Below are 22,562 nucleotides of genomic sequence, written 5' to 3'. Positions count from 1 at the left end.
CTGAATGTAACGTCTTCAACTTTGTTCCAAAGATTAAAGAAATGTTTAAAATGCATGAAATTCTCTCACTTCAGAGAATATTTGTCATTTTTCACCACGTTTGCTAGAAATGTGACTAATTATGATTGATTAATCGAACAACAGTTCCAAGTCCATTGATCGACCAATCATTGCAGTTCTATATCATGAAATACAACATTGTGAAATTTAAAACAGACATTATGTAATGAATTCTTAGATGAAGTTACAACAATTAGTCGATCCAGAGAAAATTGATTGGAAAAACAAATGGTGTCATCTTTTAATTCTCTGGTTTCAGCCACTTTACTTGTTGTACATGACGGTAAACTAAATATCTTTGGGGCAAAACATCACTTTGTGATGTGGGAAACAGCAACATTTCATGAACACCTGACTGACTAATCAAGAAAATCATCATCAATTTCAGTTGGTAATGAAAATAATCATTATTTGCAGGCCGACTGCAGGTTTATGAAAATGTCAGATAATAGTGAGAATTGTCTGTCAAAAGCCAAGTGACAAATGTCTAAGGCCAAAGTGTTACTAGAAAAAATGCCATTATGAAATAAAGATGCCATATATGAAATCAAACTTACATCCAATTATATCCTGGTACTGTAAAAAATAAATGAAGAAATAATATTTCATAAAATTTCTTCAAATTTTTCTTTTTTTTTTATTTTTACAAATTTTGTTTTCTTTTGTAACACTATTTATGATTTTATTTTTTTATTTATCTAATACCGAACACTTTTTGGGCTCCATAATTTGCAGGTTACAATGTTTTTGGGAAAGTCCTCCCTACAGTGACGAGTAAGGAGTGCGAAATGTAAGATAAAAATAAAAATAAAAATATGGCACCAAATGTAGTGAAAGAATCTGGAAATACGTCTGTAATTCAGCTCGACTGTGGACGCTCCACATTTTAATACTGGCTCAAAAAAAAAAAAAAAAGTAAAAGTAGAACGCAGCCCTGCCCAGAACTGTAGACTCCTACCCTGAGACCTCGACAGGAATGCTGGGAAAGGTAGTCCTTTTGTCCTCCTTAAAAACACTAATATTTTTTTATAGCTCTATCACAGTAACATTGCGCTTATTCCCCACCTAGTGGTCAAAATTGGCAATTACATTTCAAAAACTTAAAAATTAGCATAACAACATAAATATTCCAACTGCAGTAGTAGTAATAATAATGATAGCAACTATTTGTCTGCATCTAGTACAAATCGGTTTAACTCACATGACAAAATAATCATTATTATTACTCTAACACAGTCTCAGAGTTAGTGCTTCTATGTACACTGGTAAGTACAATGCAAGTCAAAAGTGTTTGGACAGTGAACAATCTTCAGTATACCTGCTACATTTACACAGGTATCTTACATTTATATGCACTTATATAAATAGGTAGTGTGCATGTTATTCATACAAATGTCGTCTGTACATAAGCTCCATGCACTGAATTTTACTAATTTGTAATGCACATGTACATCTTATCTACAGATGCAGACAAACTGTGGGGAGACAGGTGTAGGTAAGTTGTCAGCGCTGCGCACACGCACACACTTTCATACAAACACACACACGCACACTCACACACACACACAGCAAGATCTAGTGCTCGGCTCACCCATCGACACTCTCTGGCAGCATCCCTTTAAAGGAACACGCCCACATTTTGGAGATTTCCTTATTCGCTGTTTCAACAAGTCGAGTCTGTGAGTCCTGGATGTGCGTCGTCTAGTTTAGCACTAAAAACCAGGGGGGAAACAAGTCTCTGTGACGGGGATAAAAGGATGAAAAACACTTTCCAACAGCTTCAAACTGATCTTGTTTTCATCTTGTCCCACCAACCTGAGCGAACACGTTAACAATGTGCTCTGATCGTGAGTGAAACTAATGTGAACCTAGAAGTCATTTGAAACAAACATAACCAAACCTAGTAAAAGAACCGCACATCAATAACTACCAATGGTGTGAAAAAATGCTTTTATATAATTAGCAGTGTTCAACAACATCCATTGGCTTCATAATAAAGGAAACAAAAATGTCCACAATACTTAAAAAAAAGTTGAATTCAGATTTGAGCTCTGTCAGAGGACAGAATATTTACAGGTAGTATTAGTGTTTTAGGAAATGATGAACAGGGCTGTTTTAAGGCAGTAATGTGGTTTTTTTTAATGATTTGTGTGTCAGTGTCAGGTCTTCTGTTGGACCAGCCAAAAACAGACATCCTGTCTAGTTTTGTCATCAACAACACAGCTTCTCAATTGAGTTTCCAGGAAATGTGATAAATTGATGCCAAATATAGGCTTTAATTCAGAGGTGGAAAAGCATGAAGCTGAAAACTTAATCAAGACGACAGGACTAAAATCCAGTGTCGTCACTGCACACAGCAGGTTGTGGGTCAGCAGGTTTTTGTGTTGTGTTGTGTTACACAGACAGAGGTTTCTGTTATTTTATTGGCCTAAAAACAGAAAAACCTCTCCGTGTAAGGCGACACAGTTCGACAGCAGAAAACAGTTGAATCAACGCCTCTGAAACAGCTTCAGTAAAAAGTGATTTGAGGATTAGTTTTAGTTAGGATTAGTTTTAGCTGGGTGTTACTAATAAACCGACAACTGGGAGTAACTGAGAAACGGTGAAGTCTCATTCTTGTTTTCTCAGTTTTGAAGCTGTTGGAAAGTTTCCTCCTGCTGGAGCTCCTTCTGTCCTGGACGCTCAGAGATCAACCTGATTAATCATCTTCTCCTCTGGCTGTTGCCAAGACAACACCCAGGCTCATGCTCCAAAATGTCAGACTGTTCCTTTAAGAAGATTAAAGGGCAGTGGTAGACTTGTCTCGGGTCAACCCAACAAAAAGATGGCAGTGTTTTTTTGTTTTTTTTTACTGTCATATACAGAATCTTATCACTACAAATAAAAGAAATGTTTTCAAGAAATCTTCCCTTGGTCAACTCCTGTGCTGTGCTGCCCCCCCCCCCTTCCCCCCGCCCTGCTGAATGTATGAAACACTTACAAAACAAAAACTGGGTTTACAATTTACTGTTATTTACATAGTTACAGTGGTTTTTAAAGCACCGCTAGCCAAGTGGAAGCTCCACAACTGTCGCTCAGTTCGATACAAACTGAGAACCAACAAACTTCCATTTCTAAACTTGCACCTGCTCCGACACTGAACACCTGAACCTGGCTCGAACCTGAACCTCAAACTGGTCCAACAGGTGACACCCCCCCCCCCCCTTGCAGTTAAAACCATCTCACTACAAAGTCAATACTGTGCAATGGATTCAATGTGTTTTCTGGGATTTTATACGATACGACTTGTGGCTCATTTTCACATGTGGACGTGTTGTTTGCCTTCAATTTGACAAATTTTTTTTCGATTGTTTTGTTTTTTGTCTCCTCAGGGTTTTTAAAACTTGTGTGTTTCTGTATCTTCCTCTCTTTCTTTTCACTTCAAGAAAGGAGATATTAAAATTTACACGTTTAAAATCTGGGTATTTGTTTTTTTACTCTGCTCCTGCTCTATGAAGCCTCCTAACAGAAAAACTAAAGCTCGGCTCTCTGTGTGAACTGGGCGTGGCTCTGCCTCCGTCGTCCTCGCAGCCTGTTGGTTGGTTTCCTGCACAGAAGCAGAGTGACGCTCTCAGATCAGAGCAGAGAGGAGAACCCAGCTGCTTTCATGAGTAGGAGAGGTGAGAGCCGTTAGAAATGTGAGACGTGACTGATGTGCTCCGGCTGAGCCCTCCATCACTGCCCCCGCCGCCGCCGGGCCCCCCTGAGGCCGTCCTCCTCAGAGGCTGGGGGCTGTTCCTGAGGGCCATCAGACTGGGGCCCCTGACGCTCAGGCCACCGCCTCCATAGCCTCCCTGTGATGATGAGGAGGAGGAGGCAGAGGAGGGAGGAGAGGAAGAGGAGAGGGAGATGGGGGGAGGTGGGGGTGGTGGTGGTAGGAGAGCCAGGGACTGGGCAGAGGCGTGGGAGGAGAGGTGGTGGTGGTGGTGGCCCTGGGAATGATGGGAGTAGTGGCCCCCTCCTCCGACCCACTCCCTGGCCCGTTCGCGCTCCCGGGTGTCGCGATCGTGGCTGTCACGGTAGAGCTGCGGCGTGCTCTGGTGGTGTTGGTAGTGCTGGGGGAGGTAGTGCTGCTGTTGCTGCTGCTGGTGGTGGTGGTGGTGGTGGTGGTGATGGTGGGAGGAAGAGGAGGAGGAGGAAGAGGGGTGGCCCCTGCTGCTCTTGCTCAGCTCACTGTCCCTACCAAGGCCGTGGGAGGAGGTGATGGACTCTGCGCGGCTGAAGCCTCCTCCGCTGTGGTTCTGACTGCGCCAGGATGGAGTCGCCACCGAGTTCTGCACGCTGTGGCTCCAGTGGCTGCCCGAGCGGGGGACGGGCCTCGAGGGCCAGCCGCTGGAGCCCGACGAAGGGCTGGGGGTCGGGTAGCCCTGGTTGTAGGCCTCGGCCGGGATGCCGCTCAGCGCCATGTTGCTGAAGCCGAGCCGCATGCTCTCCGAGTCGAAGGCCTCGATCTCGTGAGCCTGACGCTCGAGCAAAGTCCGGATTCTCTCTGAACGCTCGTTCTGCAGAGACAGCATCTCCTCCTCGATCTGACAGAGAAGAGACATATTCACTATTATTCGTGACTATTATAACTATTATTGACAAGTTTCTTTCATAACTGCTTATTCTTTTCTGTCACAGTGACATTGATCTGTTGGTCTGTAACCATGTGACTTCACACCCTTTGCTCCAGCAGCGCTCGGCGGATGGACACCCTCTGCTCCAGGTCCTTCACCTCTCGTTCGTGCTGGGTGTCGGTGTGGATCTTGATCTTGCTCTGGTAGGCGTTGAGCAGCTCGAGCTCCTGCTGCAGCTGCATCCGCAGCACCTGGTACTCCGCCTCCTGGGTCTCATCCAGCCGCAGCTGTGGGGACAAACAGGGACGAGCCTCTGTATCAGTAGAGCACAATCTGCTGCAGGACAGTGCGTCTCTGTGACGACACGCTCTCAAATCATGTCTTTATCGAATCATTTTCTTCATCAGAGTCACTGTACAGAAACGTCCCTGTCATCACTCTGATGGTTTAAGTCTCATTTCGAGCAGGTACTTCTTTCTTCCGCCCTCAGTAACATTAAGATTAACATGTATTTCACTGTAAATTCACTGGACTCATTCAGCACCACTGTCGTGTGTTTGGCTGAAAAATGAAAACTGTGGCTCTATTGCTGTTGTTGTCACTTTGGCATTTTAATGTCTTATGTCTGTGTTTTCTATCTATATAAAATATTATATTTATCTATTTATTTTATATCTATATAAAATTGATCAGCATCAAGTTTGATACCTGATTAATCACTTAAGACATTTATCAAAGAAAAATACAAAACAAAAATCACTGCTGCTTTTCTCTCTTTTATAACACTGTGAACTTAATGTTTGAACTTGTGATGGGCTTCGTTCTGATGTGAAAACAGAGGCTGTGTTGCTGCTGTGAGAAGGTGCAGGTGCAGTTTTTCAGGTGTAGAAGGTGCGCGGAGGGTTCCTTGCCTTACTCACAGCCTGTGTGGACAGCATGTCGTTGATGGAGTGGTCGTACTGCTCGGCCAGGATGGCCAGCTTACGTGTTTGCTCCTCTTTGAGGCGTTTGAGGACGGCTTTGTGGTCGGATTTGGGAGTGGTCTCCAGCAGGTGGTTCCTCAGGGCTTTGTACTGACGTGTCTGGATCTTACAGGTTTCCTGGAACTGACGTTTGATCTGCAGCTCTTTGGACTGGAACAACAAGTCAGACATGACACATACTGATATTTAACACTAACATATTTTCTGTATTTTATGCTAAAACTAAATTTTAGGGAGTTTTATTTATTGATCTGACTGTAATTCTTCAGGACTTTTGTCACTTGCATTTCCGAAGTTTTCCAGGATGTGTGAGAAATTATTATAATGTCAGAGATCTGAGAACTGAAGCTAATAATTCTTTACAGTTCTGGTTTGTCACAGTCTCTTGTACCTTGAGGCTCTTGGGCTGCTGCCGGACTTCCATAGCATGTTTCTGTCGAAGTTCTTGTTCACGGCGCTTGTTGTACTCCATCTGGTTGGTCAGTTCGGTCTGGTGCTGCGTTCGGATCAGCTCGGCCCGAGTCCGTTGCACCGAGCCCAGCTGCCTGAACTCCAGCTCCTGGGTGGACTCGTGGTGTCGCAGCAGCATGGCGCACTCAAGGTCCTTCTGGGTCTGCTTCTTGTTCAGGTCCTGGTGGAGGACAAGACATAAGTTAGTGGAAGCCTCGTTTTCTACAGAATAACTGAGCTCACATTTATTAATGACATATTAACCCATCACTCTGTGGTGTTTTAGGACAATAAAGAGACACTCCTCACTCCTTTTTTTTTTTTCTTCAAACATATCATCTATCAGCTACAAAGACACCTTCATTGTGTGACTGGATTCGGGAGATTCAGGGTGAGTTTCAGCTGTGTGGATCTGTTGTACCTCTCTGAGCAGGTCCTGTTCCAGGTTGTGGCGAGCCAGTAACATCTTCCTCTTGTACTGGCGACACTGCAGCTCGTAGTACTGCCTCTGCCTCCTGAGCAGACTGGCCTCCTCCTCCGCCTGCATCTGCTGTAAACACTCCTTCTGACGGATCAACCACTCCTGCTTCTCGCGCTTCGGAGTTGACTGGTTCTCGCTCAGCTCCTTAGTGCGGGACAGAGAAAGAAAGAGGGGGAGAAGGTGAGGAACAAACAAACAAGTGTGGATAGTTTAACAAATACTGAGCAGAGTCCTGACATGAACACCTGCTTGGAGAGAGTAAATACTATGAGAACATCTGGTAACTTTGTGCTTTCTTATGTAGGCTTGTTCATTTTAATTTCTGACTCCACTCCGCTTTAGAGAGCATCAACATCTGTATCTGGTTATGTGGGGGCTGACACCTCCTTCAGCTGGTCCTTGCGTTGGCGATACTGGCGTTTCTGTGACTCCAGTAAACTGGTCAGTTCCTTCTTCTGCTGGCCCAGTATGTGCTGCTGGAACTTCTTCTCCTCTGCCAGAGCTGCTTTCGTCTGCAGGAGGACACAAAGAGCCCAAGGTTAGGGGTCGTTTTTATGAACCATAGATGCTGACACTGATAAGTAACCAAAACATATTAAACAATTAGTCAACTGACAGAAAATTAACATAAATTTGCGAATGAACTATTTAAACCACTGAACACTGATTCCATGATCTCTACTGAGAGGGTCTGCTATTTTCTGTTTGACATTATTATTAACTCAACACCTTTGGGTGTTAAATGAAAGTCCACTAGATTCATTCTCCTATACACATCCTCTAAGTGTGCATTAGACAACATCATTTTGAGAACAAGGCTCCAGATATTCTTTCTCATCTGCAACAAATCCCATGAAAAAGACTAAAACCAAAGGGTTCATCAGAGAAAATTTGCTGTAAATTTTGTGTAAAGACGTCTCACAGATACTAAGTTTCATTTTTAAAGAAGTCACCAAAAGAAAAATCGGAAAGCTGCATTTACAAAGCAATCAAGTCAAACCATGCAAACTACATTACATTAGTCTGAATGATGTAATCAGTGATTTTGTGATTGAGGTAATCAGAGTTAATGTCCTGAGTCTGCTGACATATGGAGCTCTGTCCGTCACCTCTTTCTCCAGGATGGCCTGGTGTTTCTTGGACAGCTTGTCGGCCTCGGTGGAGAAGCTGTTCCTCTGGTTCTCCAGCTCCTTATCCAGCTTCAGTTGGTGCTCGTCCATCTCGGCCTTCAGCTTGTTCTCCAGCCCCATCAGCTGCTTCTGGTGCTGCCGCCTCATTCGTTTGTACCCGGACATCTGCTCTCGCAGCGCTGAGCCCTGCTCGTGCTCCTGGATCTGACGCGTCACCTGGAGGACGGGGACAAGGAAAAGATCAGCGCCGATGTTTGAGAACAGGACTGTGAAAGCTGATGTGAGAGCTGCTACACCTGCTGTAATAAACAGTACATTGTACACAGGTGCTCTCCAAGAACTGTAGCAAGAAGGCATCTGCTTTGGAATTTTAAAAAAGTGAAATCTTTGTTTGCTTTGTTTCTTCGAGTCGAGGAGAATGGGCCCTGCTGAGTAAACTTACCAAGGAGGCGGTTCGGATGGTGGCGAAGTGGTCACGGTTGCGATAGTAGGCTCGACGGCGTCCAGCTGAGGGAACCTGGGGTTGGTCCATCTCAGGCTGGTAAGGGTCATCATAGATGTTATCCTGACCCTGAGGAGGAGGAGGAGGGGGGAGGGAGAAAGGTCAGACACTTTTACTCTTGGACAACACATGGGTCGACTAATTTAAACGATTTCAGCTCTCACTCATAGAAACCATGTCTGGTCTTTAACACAGCAGGTGGACGATATTTAAAGTGAAGCTGTCTGTCCTGGCTGAGGTCGGCATTTACCGTGGGCCGGTGGATGATGGAGCTGTTGGAGGTGACGGTGTGCTCGCCCTCCTGCATCATGGCCATCTCACTGCTGCTGTCATCGGAGGCGTCGGCCAGGCTGTTGACTGAGCTGCTCTGAGAACTGGCAGAGATGGACATACTGGGAACGGACTGGGAGCTCTCCATGCTGTTGACTGTACCTGTCCGCAGCAGGTACTGCTCCACCTCCTGACACATACACAAAAACACAGACAAACAGACCAGCATGATATATTTTAGGTTCATTTTTTGCCTGTGTGCATAATTGGTCTTTTTTGTGTCTATTACTCTAGCTCAAGTTGCAGAAATACATTATTATTATTACATATTTTTGCAAACCAGATAGATTTTCAGATCCACAGTCTCAGAATCTCAAAGTCCTTTTCTTTTCTCTACATATTCTCCCTCCTCCTCTATACCAACTCCCTGAGCCCACTTTCCCGGGGAACAGGAACCCTTTAAGGAACTCCAGGGTCTAGATTTAACTCTGGGAAGATAGGGGTAAAACTAAGTGGCTGCTCGTGGGGCTTGGAGTGTGAAAGCTGGTGACTGGGTCGAATACACTAGTGTGCTTCACAACACTGTTCTCCACTGGCACCAGAGCTGGAAACATTTGGTTTTGTTTGTACTTTGTGGCTGCAGATAATTAGGATGGAGCAGCCAGAGACCAACTATCAAGTCCAGGCTTTGGGTTTTTTTTTTTTGTTTTACACAAATGATTTGAGAGGTGACTGTTGTACTTTTGTTATATCAGCTGGGTAGTTTCCCAAGCTGTGGAAACACAGATCACAACACCCTTAGTCCTTCAGAAATTAAAGTTTCTGGAACTTTCGATGCAAAAACACCCATCGACTTTATCTTGGTCCGATCCCTCACCTCCTCTTCTTCCCCTCCCTCTGACACGGGGCCATTCTGCTGGGTCTCTTGGAAGAGGATCTTCTTCATCTTTCTGTACTGCAGGTTGTCCAGCTCTCGCACCGCATCCTTGGTTCGTGCAATCAGGTCCATGATCACCGTCAGCGGACGCTCACGGCACAAGAACCGATGCTTAAGAAGGAAACATGAGGAGAACTGATGAACATCGGCACAATTAACCCACAGACAATTTGTTAACACTCATGTAACATGCATATTTGATGGGGTGGTATCGTTTCTAGCTGGGTGTGTCCTCACATTCAGTAGCACGTCCGAGGTAGGACGGTCCTGGGGAATCTTCTGAAGGCAAGAGTCAACAAAGTTACGGAAGGAATCAGACCTGCAGAAAAAGATGGGATTAGCAAATTAGTGAATAAAATGACTCATGGAGAAGCAGGAGAGAAGCCATGGTCACAAACAACTTCAGTCCTTCAGGTCCTCTGTGGAAAAATACATTCAGGTTTAGTCCTTGAAGCCCAGTGTCAAAGATGAAGCCTGCTTTAAGGTTATCAAGATATGAAATACTGTTTTCTCTCTGTCTCGAACAGTGGTGCAAGAAATACTCAGATCTTAAATAGCGAAAATACAATGTCTAAATACTCCAAAGTCAGTGATGAGAAAATAGTCGATCTTGACCTGATTCAGTGTCAATCATGATAAAAGAAGCTCTCTAGGTACAGAACAAACTAGAACAGATTGGCAAGGAGAGACAAAATGATGTTCTCACCAGTGGTTGGACTGGAGGATGGGGCTTTCATTCTGAGCAATGTGATATAAGGCACTCATAGCATTCATGTTGAACAGCGGGGGCTTCCTCTCAGCTGTGGACAGAAAGAGCACAGAGTCAAGATTATTAGTATCATGTATTTTTAAGTCTGGATTTATCCACATATAAGAAACCACAGTTCATACCCAGCTCTATGGAGGTGATGCCCAGCGACCAGACATCCACCTTGCCGTCATACTGGCCTTCGTCCATGGCTAAGATCACCTCTGGAGCCATCCTGACACAACGCACAGGGCAGAGGTCAGTGACGGACACAATGGAACAATCTCAGCATTTATATTACCAGTGCAGCTTCACTGGTTTCAAGACTTTTCAAGAACTGATTGTTGGTATTTTGAAACCAGACCAAGGATGACAGACACTATTATACACCACTATAATCTCACCACAAAGACAGATTTGACTGGTTAAGATTCATTGGTGACTTGAATGTCTTTAAAAAAGATAAAAAGAAGAAGACAGCAGGTCTTAGTTGAACACTCACCAGTAGGGGGTCCCCACGAAGGAGTTGGCCGGAGCCACGATTGAGGCTGAACCAAAGTCCCCCAGTTTGACCTGACCAGGCTCCGTCAGCAGGATGTTGCCCGCTTTCACATCCCTGCAAAAGACAATCCAACCTCAGTACTCAATAATTTTTATAGAATAAAAATAATATAATAATAGTATAATAAGTTTTATAAAACACTGATCAATGTTTAATTAACTGTGATGCCTGTAGTACACTGCGTATACAGTATACTCACTGGCATAGTGCATGAATTTAAATTGTAAACTGAGATACAGACTTGCACAAAACACTTGCTTTTGAAAACATGGAGTCTAATTCTCAGACCACTTTAACAACTGTATGTTTTTAACAGTTAACTTGACAGCAGTCAACACAGTAAGACAGATTTTACCTGTGAATCATATTGTGAGAGTGAAGGTATGCTAATCCCTGCAGTGCACCATGGGTAATAGCAGCTATTTCAACTTCCTGGAGCGGCTTTTTGTGAACTGTGAAGACAGAGAGTAAAAGAAGAGTCAAACAGACTGATGAATAATTATGTCTAAATAATAGACCTGCCCTTTTACACATTATATCAGCACCGATCTGTTAAATATTGATTTCGCACAGATTCATCCTTAGAACTTAAATTTCTTCCACGTTCAATATGCTGGTAACATCAGGACTGAGGATTTATTTTCCTTCACAAATGCAAAATGTCTAAACATAATACATCTATATATCTTTTTGGGTCTATAGTTGAGCAAGAATAAACTGCACCACTTTCAGGGACACTATCAGGGACACTTTCCTCATTCTACAAATCTTAAAAAATAAACACTGTCCCATGTAGCTATGCATGGACTATCAGTGGCCGATGATTCAGCTGAGTCCAGGCGTCCACTGTAATGATCAGTGAGCACAGACAGGACAGACACTGAAAGTCTGCAGTGCTTGTGTCAGTCTGACATCTGCAGACAGATGTTAGCTGCTGTTTCCTCCCTGACAGGGACAGATTTATTAAAGTAGATCCACACGCTATTCCCTCCACTTCCATGGCCTCACATCTCACAGCCAGAGAAAAAGTCTCTCCAACAAACACAAACTGAGTTCAGATCAGTCTGTCCCTCTCACAGATGCCAGAGTCAGTCACCACAGTCCTGTAACCTGCACAGACTATAACTGTTCACCTCACAGTGACTCCCGGCGGCTCAGGCAGCAGCTACTGTATCACCTGCTGTTCCTTTTATTGTTCAAATATTTTCTCATGCTCGTTGTAATAACTTGATTTCCACAAAGCAGAAATTTTACCCATCATGCAGCTTTAACTGAACCAGTGACAACAGATAACCACTGCACACACACGTAATTTAACACAGATGTACAAGTATATGTTTACTAAGACACATCAATAATAAGATTGTATTGGAATTTTAAAAATCAATATTACAATGAGAATAAAGACCGTGATTAATCAGATTTTTTAATCCAGCTCTACTTAGTAAAGAAAATATCAAGGTGCTTTGTGCTCAACTGACCTTCGAGGAGGTCTGAGGCCGAGCCGAGGCAGTACTCCATCACCAGCTGGGGGAGAGACAATTCAACGGAATGGTCAACAGACACACTGCTATCATTTATTTCAACACAGAGTTCTCTCTTTCATCACAGATGTAAATGTTGTCATTCCTCTGTTTTCATGAGAATCATCTTTCATAGATACAATAAGGGATAACACAAGCCAACAGTGGTCTCTCTCTTTGTTTCAAGCCTGACAATTTGTTGGTTAAACAATTTTTCAACGGTTTTGATTATCAGTTAATCATTAAAGTTGCATCAAAGTAATTATACCATAACCACAAAGTTATTTGAAGATTTCACAATTTTCTGTTCTGTTACAGATCACTTTATATCTAAATAGCAGCACAGAGAAAACACATAAAAACCTGAGCTTTCATCTGTAGCTTGTTGCGGCATGTATTTCCATTGTGAAAAACATTTTCCAGAGCTAATGAGGCATTACAATACTCCCACGGATGCACACAGTACTTACCCATGCTGTGTGTTCTTTCAGGTAACACCCCCGATACTCAATAGTGTTGGGGTGGCGAAGTTTCTGCAGGAACTTCACCTCTTTAATGATGTCCTGCCATTTCTGCACATGAACACACAAACACTCAGTCAGTCCTCATCCTGTGTGTTCAGCACATTTCAAAGATAGATCGTCATTATTGGAGACATGCTTAATCATCTGCAAAACACTTAACATGTTATTACGTAAAATACAAACACTGGCATGGGCTGTTTTATTTGTTCACACTTCAGGGTGAAGAGTATCAGGATAAAGAACAAGGAAGGAGCTATTTTAACACTATGAAAAGACTAAAATCTTCAAAATCTAGGCCATAAAAATTAACTGAAAGAGTTTCAGTGTTTTTGAGAATGACCATTGAATTATCAGAGAAACTGAGGAGGGGTAACTTTAAAATCTACAAGGAAATGTTTTATTTCTCTGGAGTTTGTCACCTCGTTTGTCTGCTTGCCGCTGTACGACATTTTCTTGATGGCCACCACCTCGTTGTTGCGAACATCTCGGGCCTGTAGGAGATCAGATACAGAAACACATTTCACAAGTGTACTCCAGAGACCAAGTTACTCAGAGAAAAGATGTTTTGCAGGTAATCAGATAACGGCTTTTTCCTAAGAAAGCTTCAATAGAATCTCAGATCTCTTTTGCAGTAAGGCCCTGATCAAACTCACACAGGTTCATACAATCACAATCTGATCAGAGCTATTTCAGAGGAGCAGCAGGGGCACCTCAGTTGTGGTAATGAGGAAGAGTAATGTTTCTTTCAATTTCCCCACCCAGATTTATCATACCGGTCTGAGAACCAAACTTTAACATTCAGGCTACCTCCACACTATGTTTTAGTTTTAAAACTCCTACGTTTACTGACCTTGTCGTCTTTGCTCGCAGCTGTTGTTCAGTTAAATTCTGCATTTTAACACTACAACTCTCTTTTCTGCTCCTTATTCATAGTATTTTGTGCAACAATCAACTGCAGAGTAGACAATCTGCTTCCTGTTTATATTGGCTCGTGTTTGTCCAGCCTATGTGAATGGTCATGTATGTGTGTGTTTTTAGGTGCGACAGTTTGGACAGAGATTGTTTCTGATACAGAGCTAAAACGCTCATCTGGGTGAGATCACATTCGACGCCGCTTTAAAATGAAAATACAGTGGTGTGGACGTAGCCTCAAGCTTCTCTAACCTTTAGGCCACCACCTCCTTAACTTTTACATTCACTGTCGTAACCTGGTCGCTCTAAATACTCGTTTACATGCAGCAGGGCAGTAACCTTAGAACATAAACAGCAGGTAATGCTCATTAAGGAGGTATTACATACTAATTCTAACTGTTACAGTGGCGCAGTACTCTGCTGTGTGAGAGAGGGTGCTTAAATTTTACAAATGGACAGTTTTTCAGAAACAAAACATCAGTTTACTGGAGAAAGAAAACTGTAACCTGGTAACTGTGTGATTCAGCAACTGATTTTTCACCATCCTTTCTAGAGTTGAGGGTGCAAGTTAATGATAGCACCATTTGGTGGTGCCAAAAGACCAATCTCACATGCTCAATGAGCCCAGAACAAAGACAGACACGATGATCCATTTGTGAACCAAACTAAACCAAATGATTTGTTTTTGGATAAAATGCGTATATTTTCTCAAAGCTATCCCAAATGCTTAATCCTCCAATGGGCTTAATCCTAAATCCAGAGTGAGGATGCTGCTATCAGACACCAGACGAAGTCATGGTGCTCTGTGATGACACTGACGATATGGAGTCCTACTCCAGACTGTAAACAGCTAAATGATGCATCAATACTGTTTTGACTGAGAGGAATTCCTAAAAATAGTATTACATCCTATGGCCTTCTTAAAAAACAACATTTTAAACATCAGATAAGGTTTTTTTAATCCCTGACTGAGGTTGTCACAGGTCATTTAAGGACACTGGTCTCCTTTGACACACATTGAGTTAACACACAGTCTGGAGGAAACACAGTGTAAACCAGTTAAATTGATGCAAATTGATGAACATCATCTATTTTCGTAGCACATCTCTAATGGCCTTTGAAGGATCCTCTGAAACTCAGACATTCAGTGAGAACACTGTGGAGGTGTTCGTCTGCCACACAGCCTGAAGAATATCTTACAGGTAAAATGAGATGCACAGTTTAATACATTCACGTGTTGTGTTCACACTGATTTCTTAATTAGGTGGGTAAATTTTCAAATTCACAGCTTCTTTATAAACGACAAAATGCAGATACAACTGAATTTTTTAAAACCACACAAACTAAACTGCTCAGACCTCCGGGGCTCAGATTGCATTTTAAATATCAGATTTTCTTGAACATGATTTCAACTCCAAGCAGCAGGAACACCACACAAAGTATCTTGTTGCTTTATACTTGCACACGAAACAGGAAACTACCTCCAAACAAGTAAAGGACAATGATATTCTGACAAATACGTTTTAGCTTTTACCAGCTTAGAGTATGTGGTTTGCTCTGGTTCCATACATCTCGGCTTTGTTCAGCTTTGAGCTGCTCACCGACAGCTGTTTCCAGCAGCTGGAGAAAGTTAACCAATTACATGTTTTTACCTAGGTACACCTATGAAACATAGCAACAGAAAAGTGGCCACAAAAAGGCAACGCCAACAAACCACCAACTCCCTAACAATGATTAAATTCTACATTTCTTCTATACTGCAAAAAGCATCAAAAATTATTCAGTGTTTCCCACAGAATTAGATTCTATTTGTGGCGGTAGCTGAATCTGCTGATGTAAACAAATTAAACACTCCCTCCTTTATACACAAAACTGGTTAAAGCTCCATCACAACTTCTTGTTGGAGTGTTGAACAGCTTCAATCGGGCTTTATAGTCCATCTAAACTGCTTGTCAGATAGCTTCAGACGCCCCCTCCCCCCACACCTTACAGATGTTGGATTAAGGGGGTGTCTGTATCCAACTATTTCTTTAATTTCCCAAAGTCAAAGACTCACCACTCACACCAAAGTCATGCCGTGACCGTTCGACTCAGTGGAGGTGAGACAGGAGCCAAAGTTTGAACCTTTCTTTCAAATTATGCACCGTTACTTTCATTGTTAACCAGGTACCAAGTCTCACCCGTCTCTATGACAACTGCTTTAAAGACGGTGGACAAACACCTCCTGAATTCACCAACGGGAAGACAATGTCAGGTTAAATGAAATAAGTGGAGAAAAGGCTGATACAGTCTGATAATCAGGATTTATGTAGTTCACAGATTACCCCGAAGTGAAGAGGCTGCGTTGAAAGTAAAGACACTTAAACATCTGGCCTTAACGTCGTACTCACAAAATACACTGCTCCGAAGCTGCCATGGCCGATCTCACGCAGGTCAGCGAACAGCTTCTCGGGATCATCTTTGCAGAAGAGATCTGCCACCTCCGGGTCTTTCAGATTGCCCGCCCGTGCACTCGAGGGCATGGCCAGGGCCTGGGACACAGGGGAGAGCACAGGTTAGCACTGGGAGACGGCTGCCTCAGGATCTAAACAAGGAGACAACATCCAGGTCTCTGTTGTAACACCAAGAGCCTGGGTTTGTATTGGTGCACTTTTAGTAATCAACACTTTGAAATGTTCTTCTTTCCTGGTGTGTTTAAGGTCTGGCCTGTAAGCACGATTATAAATGTATTAGTGCGTGAAGATTTGCTGTGTTTATTCATTTCACATCACAAAGACACTGCATGTCTTCCACTTTTGAGCTGCTGGTCAAACAAAATGAGGACATGAAGACATCACATATGAAGACATTTCTGCTTTAAACAAACATTTAACAGCAGCAGAAATATTTATTATTTTGATTGGTACACTGAAACTCCTGGTAATCACTTTGGGAGTATCAGATTTCAATCCTGCCTTCTTAATGTTGGTAAAGGGAACCTTTTGAATTAAATTTGGTCCATGGAATGTGTTCCCTTATTGTTTTAGAGAGATGTGACGCGTCTGTTTTCCACTTCAGTTGGGCAGAAAACTATCTAATTAATGTGTTAAACATGCTGGAAAGTGTGTTCTTATACTGTTGTAAAGTGACCCATTTGCAAACTCCCCTCACATGCATCAAAACAGACTTTATCATTTTCCATGATAGTCCACAGATCTGTGGTCCATGTCTCAAAGATTTTGCAGAATTTCAGGAATGTCATGACTAGCTGCTTTTGGCCAAACACTTTGGAGTCATCATGGGCTCTGCACCTCTGTGGTGATAAAAAACAATCGTTATCTCCCACAGTTGATCAATCTGGGATAGTTACCAACTGACAAGTTATGACATGACAGCCAACAGTTACAGAGAAAGCCAGGATGTTCACCTGTGAGAACCCAGAAAAGCTGGAAAAAGCCAGTCAAAAACAGAAAGAGAAACAATGCAGAGAAGAAGAGTGTAAAATGAACAGCACAGAGCGAGTACTGATGTGGGGGAAAACAAAATGGCTGCTGGTTTTCACAAAGTGCACTTCAATATGAATGGATTTCAATTATTAACTGTTGAGTTTGGGCTGGGACATCAAAAGCATAAATGATGTGAAAGTGATGAGAACAGCTTCTAGAATAAGAACACAACAGGGAGCTTTACCAGCTCATTAAGTCTAACTGGTGACAGCGTCTCTCTCTGTGAATTAAAGATGCAAAATGTAAAGACAGATCTGTCAAAATAGGGAAATGGAACTTCAAATATTTGTACATAACATATATCTAGATAACAAAAGTTGGGTATTTACTCTAAAATATAGCACAAATTGCTCAAATATCAAACAAATGCAAGTAGATTTGCAACTAATTATTATTATTATTATTATCATGATCATTGATTTATCTGTTGGTTCTTGTCTTGATTATTTAAATCAGTTGTTGACCTTTTCCCAAGCCCAGGGTGGCGTCTACAAATTCCCAATTTTGCCAACTTTGGTTGAAAAATAGCTAAAATGATTAATAAAATCATCAAAATTGTGGCATAACAATTATTTGCTGATCAGTTAATTAATTACTTGTTTCAGCCCGAGCTGAAATGTAAGGTAAGGTGTCCCCCTTTGAAATAAGTGAATTAATAAAATTGGTCTACAACTAATGATAATTTAAATCATCAAATAATTTGCAGATGAGAAAAATGACAGAAAATAGAGAAAATATCCATTAAAATTTCTCATAACCCAGGGTAACCTATTTCAGTAGGTGTTTTATTTGACTCACTGTCCAAGACCCAACTATGTTCGGTTTAATCTCACACATGACAAAGACGATCATCAAATCTTAATATCTGAGAAGCTAGAACCAGTAAATGTTTGGTACTTTTGATTGAAAAATTAGAGAAAAGGTTAATTACTTATCAAAATAATTTCAGATTTAATTTTTCACAATCAATTACTCAAATAAACATTGCAGCTCTAAAAAAAACAAACAAAAAAAACAAAAAAACTGCCCACCAGTGGAGCAAGAAGAAAAAAGATGAAGGGGAGGAAAAAAAGGAAGATAAAAAAGAGCCTTTAATTACATGCGTGACACTTGTTTTTTTTCATGCATCTGGAGATCAGAGAACAGCAGAGAGGAACTGACAGTGCTACGGTTGTTCCCCATGACGGACCAACTCATATCAAAGATCGGTATGAATAAATCCATGAAAATCCAAAGATGAGCCAAGCTGAGCTTCAAATCAAATCATCTGACTGAATCAGCCCTTCAAATGTAATCTCAGCCTGCACACCGAGCCGTGCTTATTGACAAATGCAACATCATTTTAAAATGGGGTTGATGTAGACTCTCATCCTTGAGTGTCAGCTGGAGCCCTGAGGGGAGCCGGCAACATAACCAGGCCTCTGCGATATGGTGAACGCATGAAAACCCAGCCTCGGGGTCCCTGTTTAATGCAGTGCTGCAAGGTTTGTTCCTTTTAAAGCACTGCTGTGTAAACGCGCTTGTAAATCTGTGTTAGACGAGGAGACAGATTCCCACCCTCCCACCCCCAACCCCCAACCCAGCATTCCTTCAAAAACACAGTGAACCAATTTCCAATTATATATAATGTGGCATTCAGTGGCCTGATGGTGTTCAGTACAAGGCAGGAAGCAGACGCCTGGGGCTACTGTATACAGTCAGGAGAAAAACAACCAATATGAAAAATGTGACAGACAGAAGTGTGCAAAACGAACAGCAAGTTTTTCCAAATTAGAAAAATAATTGGGGCATTATAATTGCCTGAAGATATCCTTGGTTCAGATCTGGCCAGGGACCTTTTATCGTGTCATTTCCCTTTCACGTTTTTAATCATTCTACACTATAAATTTTCACAATAAAAAGGTATTACACCATGACAATTATTGCCAACTTCAAATGGGGTCATGTTAAGATTATTAAGAGTCCATATAAATGACCCAATTTTGTGTCATTCATGGCTAAATGGAAACTTTCTGTAAACCCAAGTTAATGAATTGTGATATATACTGTGGCTATTGTGATCCCTCAGCTTCACACTGAAATGCAAAACCCACCAAGCCGTTCACCATTTTTTAAAATGAAGCAACGTCTTGTGGCATCTATTTTTATCATTTTCCAATGAACAGGGTTGTTCTCACAAGTTTAAGCACACGACACTGGGGAAGCAAGTTTTCCCTAAACTTCCTATGTGGAAAAAACAAACTCACACTGGTTCAATCAAGTTACATTTAAAGACAGTATGAGCAGCACTAAAAAAGGGAAACAGAGGCCCAGACAGTTCTTTTAAAACATAACGAGTGACGTTAAATTTGGTGTGTCAGTGGTGCCCGATGACAAAGATCACATGGCTGAACTCAGCCCTGACTTGGGGAATGTATTGCATAAAAGAAGGTCCTTGTTGTGAATGTGTGACACAAGATGGGTGTCAATGTATTCATTGACACCATTAACAAACACCTACAAAAACTAACTTGACGTAATTTCTTATTTTAAATAATATAATACAAATAGCGGCATCACAGGCAATGGGGATCAACAACTTTCAATAGGCATGATCCAAACTTTACAAAAGTTCATAGTGAGCATAAACACTGAAACATCTTCAAACTGCATCACTGATGGCAGAACACATGTGAACTGTAACTGTTATATTGCAAATTACAAACAAATCATAGCCACAGGAGTAGACAAAGTGAAAGCTCAATGCTTTTCCGTATTTTGATGCTAAATCTCCTGAGACACACATTGCCTTTATATCAAACTGAATCTCCCCAAAGTTATTTCACAGGAAATAAGGACACTCAAGACGCATGGCTCTGATTTAAGTTTACATAAGCATTACATCAACCTCTGCCTCAAGACTGAAACCTCAGATCTAGTTAGTTTTGTTTAGAAACTGCAAAACCATAAATGGCCTCCGCTCCACCCAGTTAAATACCTTATCAACAGAAATGACTGTTACACAGCTAGTAACAAACACTAAACATCACATCTCTCTGCAGCTCAACCGATCAGATTTGAGCAAGTCTGAAATTTTGTTTGTTGGGGTTAAAGTGAAGAGATTAAAATCCAGGACCCAGTCCTCCTGAACACAGCTCTCTGAATCTTATAAAAATGATGCTGCACATTTGTGGGGTTGCTGGCTTTAATAACGTTTCCATATGCTGATAAATGTTGATGTGATTAAAGGTCACAACACATGACAACAGTTACTGAGGTTAACTGGAGCTGAAACCATGAGTCAATTAATCGGCTGATTTAAAACACGACATTCGCTCAAGTTTTCAAGGAAATATTATGGAAAAAAATGCCACATACTTGCTGATTTTAGCCTCTCAAGTGAGAAAACTTGCTGTTTTTTCCGTCATGTATCATTGTTAACCGATTTCTTTTGGACGTTGGATTAAGAAAGACATCACCATCATTTCTTGTTTTATTGACTAAATGAATTGATCCCAAATTGTTGGTAGATTAATGTATAACAATAATAGTTAGTTCCAACCCTGATATTAACCTTCCTGGGTTTTCGCAGAGCTGCTTTACAGACACAGCAAGACACGCAGTCAACCCCAGCACAGTTTGATAATGTCTGAAACAGCTTTGTGTCACTGAATCTCACTGAATTGTGGATTCTAACGATCCGCGGAGAGAAAACGTAGCAGTCTGCTCCACAAATGCAGATTAAAAACACCCATCGCGGGCCAGCTATAAAATGACGGTTAACTTCAGTAAAATTAAACTGTTTCTCGTGTATGTGGAGGCCTCTGGAAATAAATCCAAGACCACTGGGCGTCCCCGGACCCAAGTTTGAAAACCCCTTGAACAGCTAACTGGGTTAGCTAGCTCGGCAGCTAGCCGGGCAGCTATGCTAACGCTACTTACCGCGGCTTATTGTGGTTCCGCTCTGGACCGAAAAACAACTGTTAGCAGCCGAGCTAGCGAGCCTCTATCCTCATAGCCCGGTTTTCTTCTCAGAGGATTGTCAACACGACGTTCGGCCCATTCCCACCGAAGTCCCTCCTAATTCTAGAGCCACAATGAAATAAATCACGGGTTCAAAATTACACTGGCTGAAATATCAACTTTAAGCTCGCCAGTTGTCTCTCTAACGTTACTAGGTTACTAGCCTTAGCTAATTGGCTAGCTTAGCTTTGATAGCTTGAAGCTAACGTTAACGTTAGCTGTTCTGCGGGGTGTGGCTGGCGTTTCTCCGTCGTGCCCCACTTCCAAGCATATTGTCCCGTTACACCGAAGTTCTTTAAAATATACTCTTAAAATTCGCATTAAAACCTCCGCCCCATCCCGAGGTTGGACTTGTTTCTCACACCGTTTTTGTTCTTGCTAAATACAAGATGGCACAGACTGGTGGGGCGGGACTCGAGCGTTGACCGGAAATGGTTGTTCTGTTTCCTGTGAGGTTCCCACTTCACAAATAAAAGGGTATAAATAAATCGACCTACATAATATTAATAATCTGGTACAAAGGCTTGAAGGCTTGATTTAATGATATTTTATATAAGACTGCATGTATTTCGTAATGTTGAGGAGCTACACTTCATGGACCTTGTGTGTGACCCATGAAGATAAAGCAGGAATAAAATAAAAGTACCAAATCATGTACTATAATAGCACTTCTCCACAATCAGTTGGCTGCTTGTCAAACAAATTAAAGGCTGGATCACCAACCAGGCAAAGCGGGCAACTGCCCAAGGTCCCAAAGCCACAGGTTTACTCCATATCATGTGGGTCCACATAATTTGATTCACTGCAAATCTGCACCAGTGAAGCAGAATATCCACTCTGAGGGGCCCTCTGTCCTCCATCTTGTGGCCAGTGTCTTGTAGACAAACTCTGCTTTTAAAACCTTCGTTAGTTTGGTATATATCAAGCTCCTTTGTTGTAAAATTGTGTTTTTAAAGTTGTGTCACGTAATCAACACACCAAAAAACCTCAAATCATTCTATCATAGAGGAACTGTAAGGCATGAGCAAACAATTGTTTCAATTATTAATATGTCTGACATTTATTTTTCTTTAATAATCAAATTATTGTTCTGCCAATGAAATATATTCAAATTGCTTTTGTTGTCGACCAACAATCAAAAAGCCAGAGATGTTGATTTTACTGTTGTAGAAAACTATGAATTTAGCAAATATTCCATCAAATGACACATAAGTTGAATCAGTTATCATAAATGTTGCCAACTAATTTTCAACTAACAAATTAATCAACTAATCATCTCAGTTCTACAGCATTGGTTGGTTTCTGCGTCCCTCAGGAAAAAATGAAACTGCCATGTGTGGTGGGGGCCAGCAGGGGCCCAAGAATAAATTTTCCCCCGGGGCCCTGAGGAGGTTA

At 41.9% G+C, this 22,562-nt stretch overlaps 1 protein-coding gene across 2 annotated transcripts; it reads right to left on the bottom strand.

The window, feature by feature from the left end:
- Window positions 1–1,995: 1,995 nt before the first annotated feature.
- Window positions 1,996–21,588, bottom strand: taok2a (TAO kinase 2a). Of its 2 annotated transcripts, none has more exons than XM_071465114.1 (20): window positions 21,087–21,588; window positions 16,071–16,211; window positions 13,188–13,259; window positions 12,715–12,816; window positions 12,203–12,248; window positions 11,077–11,173; window positions 10,662–10,775; window positions 10,303–10,394; window positions 10,118–10,211; window positions 9,649–9,730; window positions 9,352–9,522; window positions 8,455–8,664; window positions 8,145–8,273; window positions 7,682–7,918; window positions 6,956–7,084; window positions 6,513–6,716; window positions 6,033–6,272; window positions 5,570–5,791; window positions 4,763–4,945; window positions 1,996–4,628 (listed from the first exon to the last, which is right to left on the bottom strand). In XM_071465114.1, exons 2-20 carry the CDS (start codon window positions 16,200–16,202, stop codon window positions 3,705–3,707), a joined length of 3,480 nt encoding a protein of 1,159 aa, XP_071321215.1. In that variant the 5' UTR covers window positions 16,203–16,211; window positions 21,087–21,588; the 3' UTR covers window positions 1,996–3,704. The 2 variants fall into 2 exon arrangements, with proteins under 2 accessions (XP_071321215.1, XP_071321222.1); XM_071465121.1 differs by having other exon boundaries at window positions 5,579–5,791.
- Window positions 21,589–22,562: the final 974 nt, after the last annotated feature.

This window comes from Trachinotus anak, unplaced genomic scaffold, assembly GCF_046630095.1.
Source record: "Trachinotus anak isolate AG129_WGS33_773 ecotype Australia unplaced genomic scaffold, CSIRO_AGI_Tana_v1 ptg000003l, whole genome shotgun sequence".
NCBI classification, from domain to species: Eukaryota; Metazoa; Chordata; class Actinopteri; order Carangiformes; family Carangidae; genus Trachinotus; species Trachinotus anak.
This window is presented reverse-complemented; position numbering and strand designations above follow the sequence as displayed.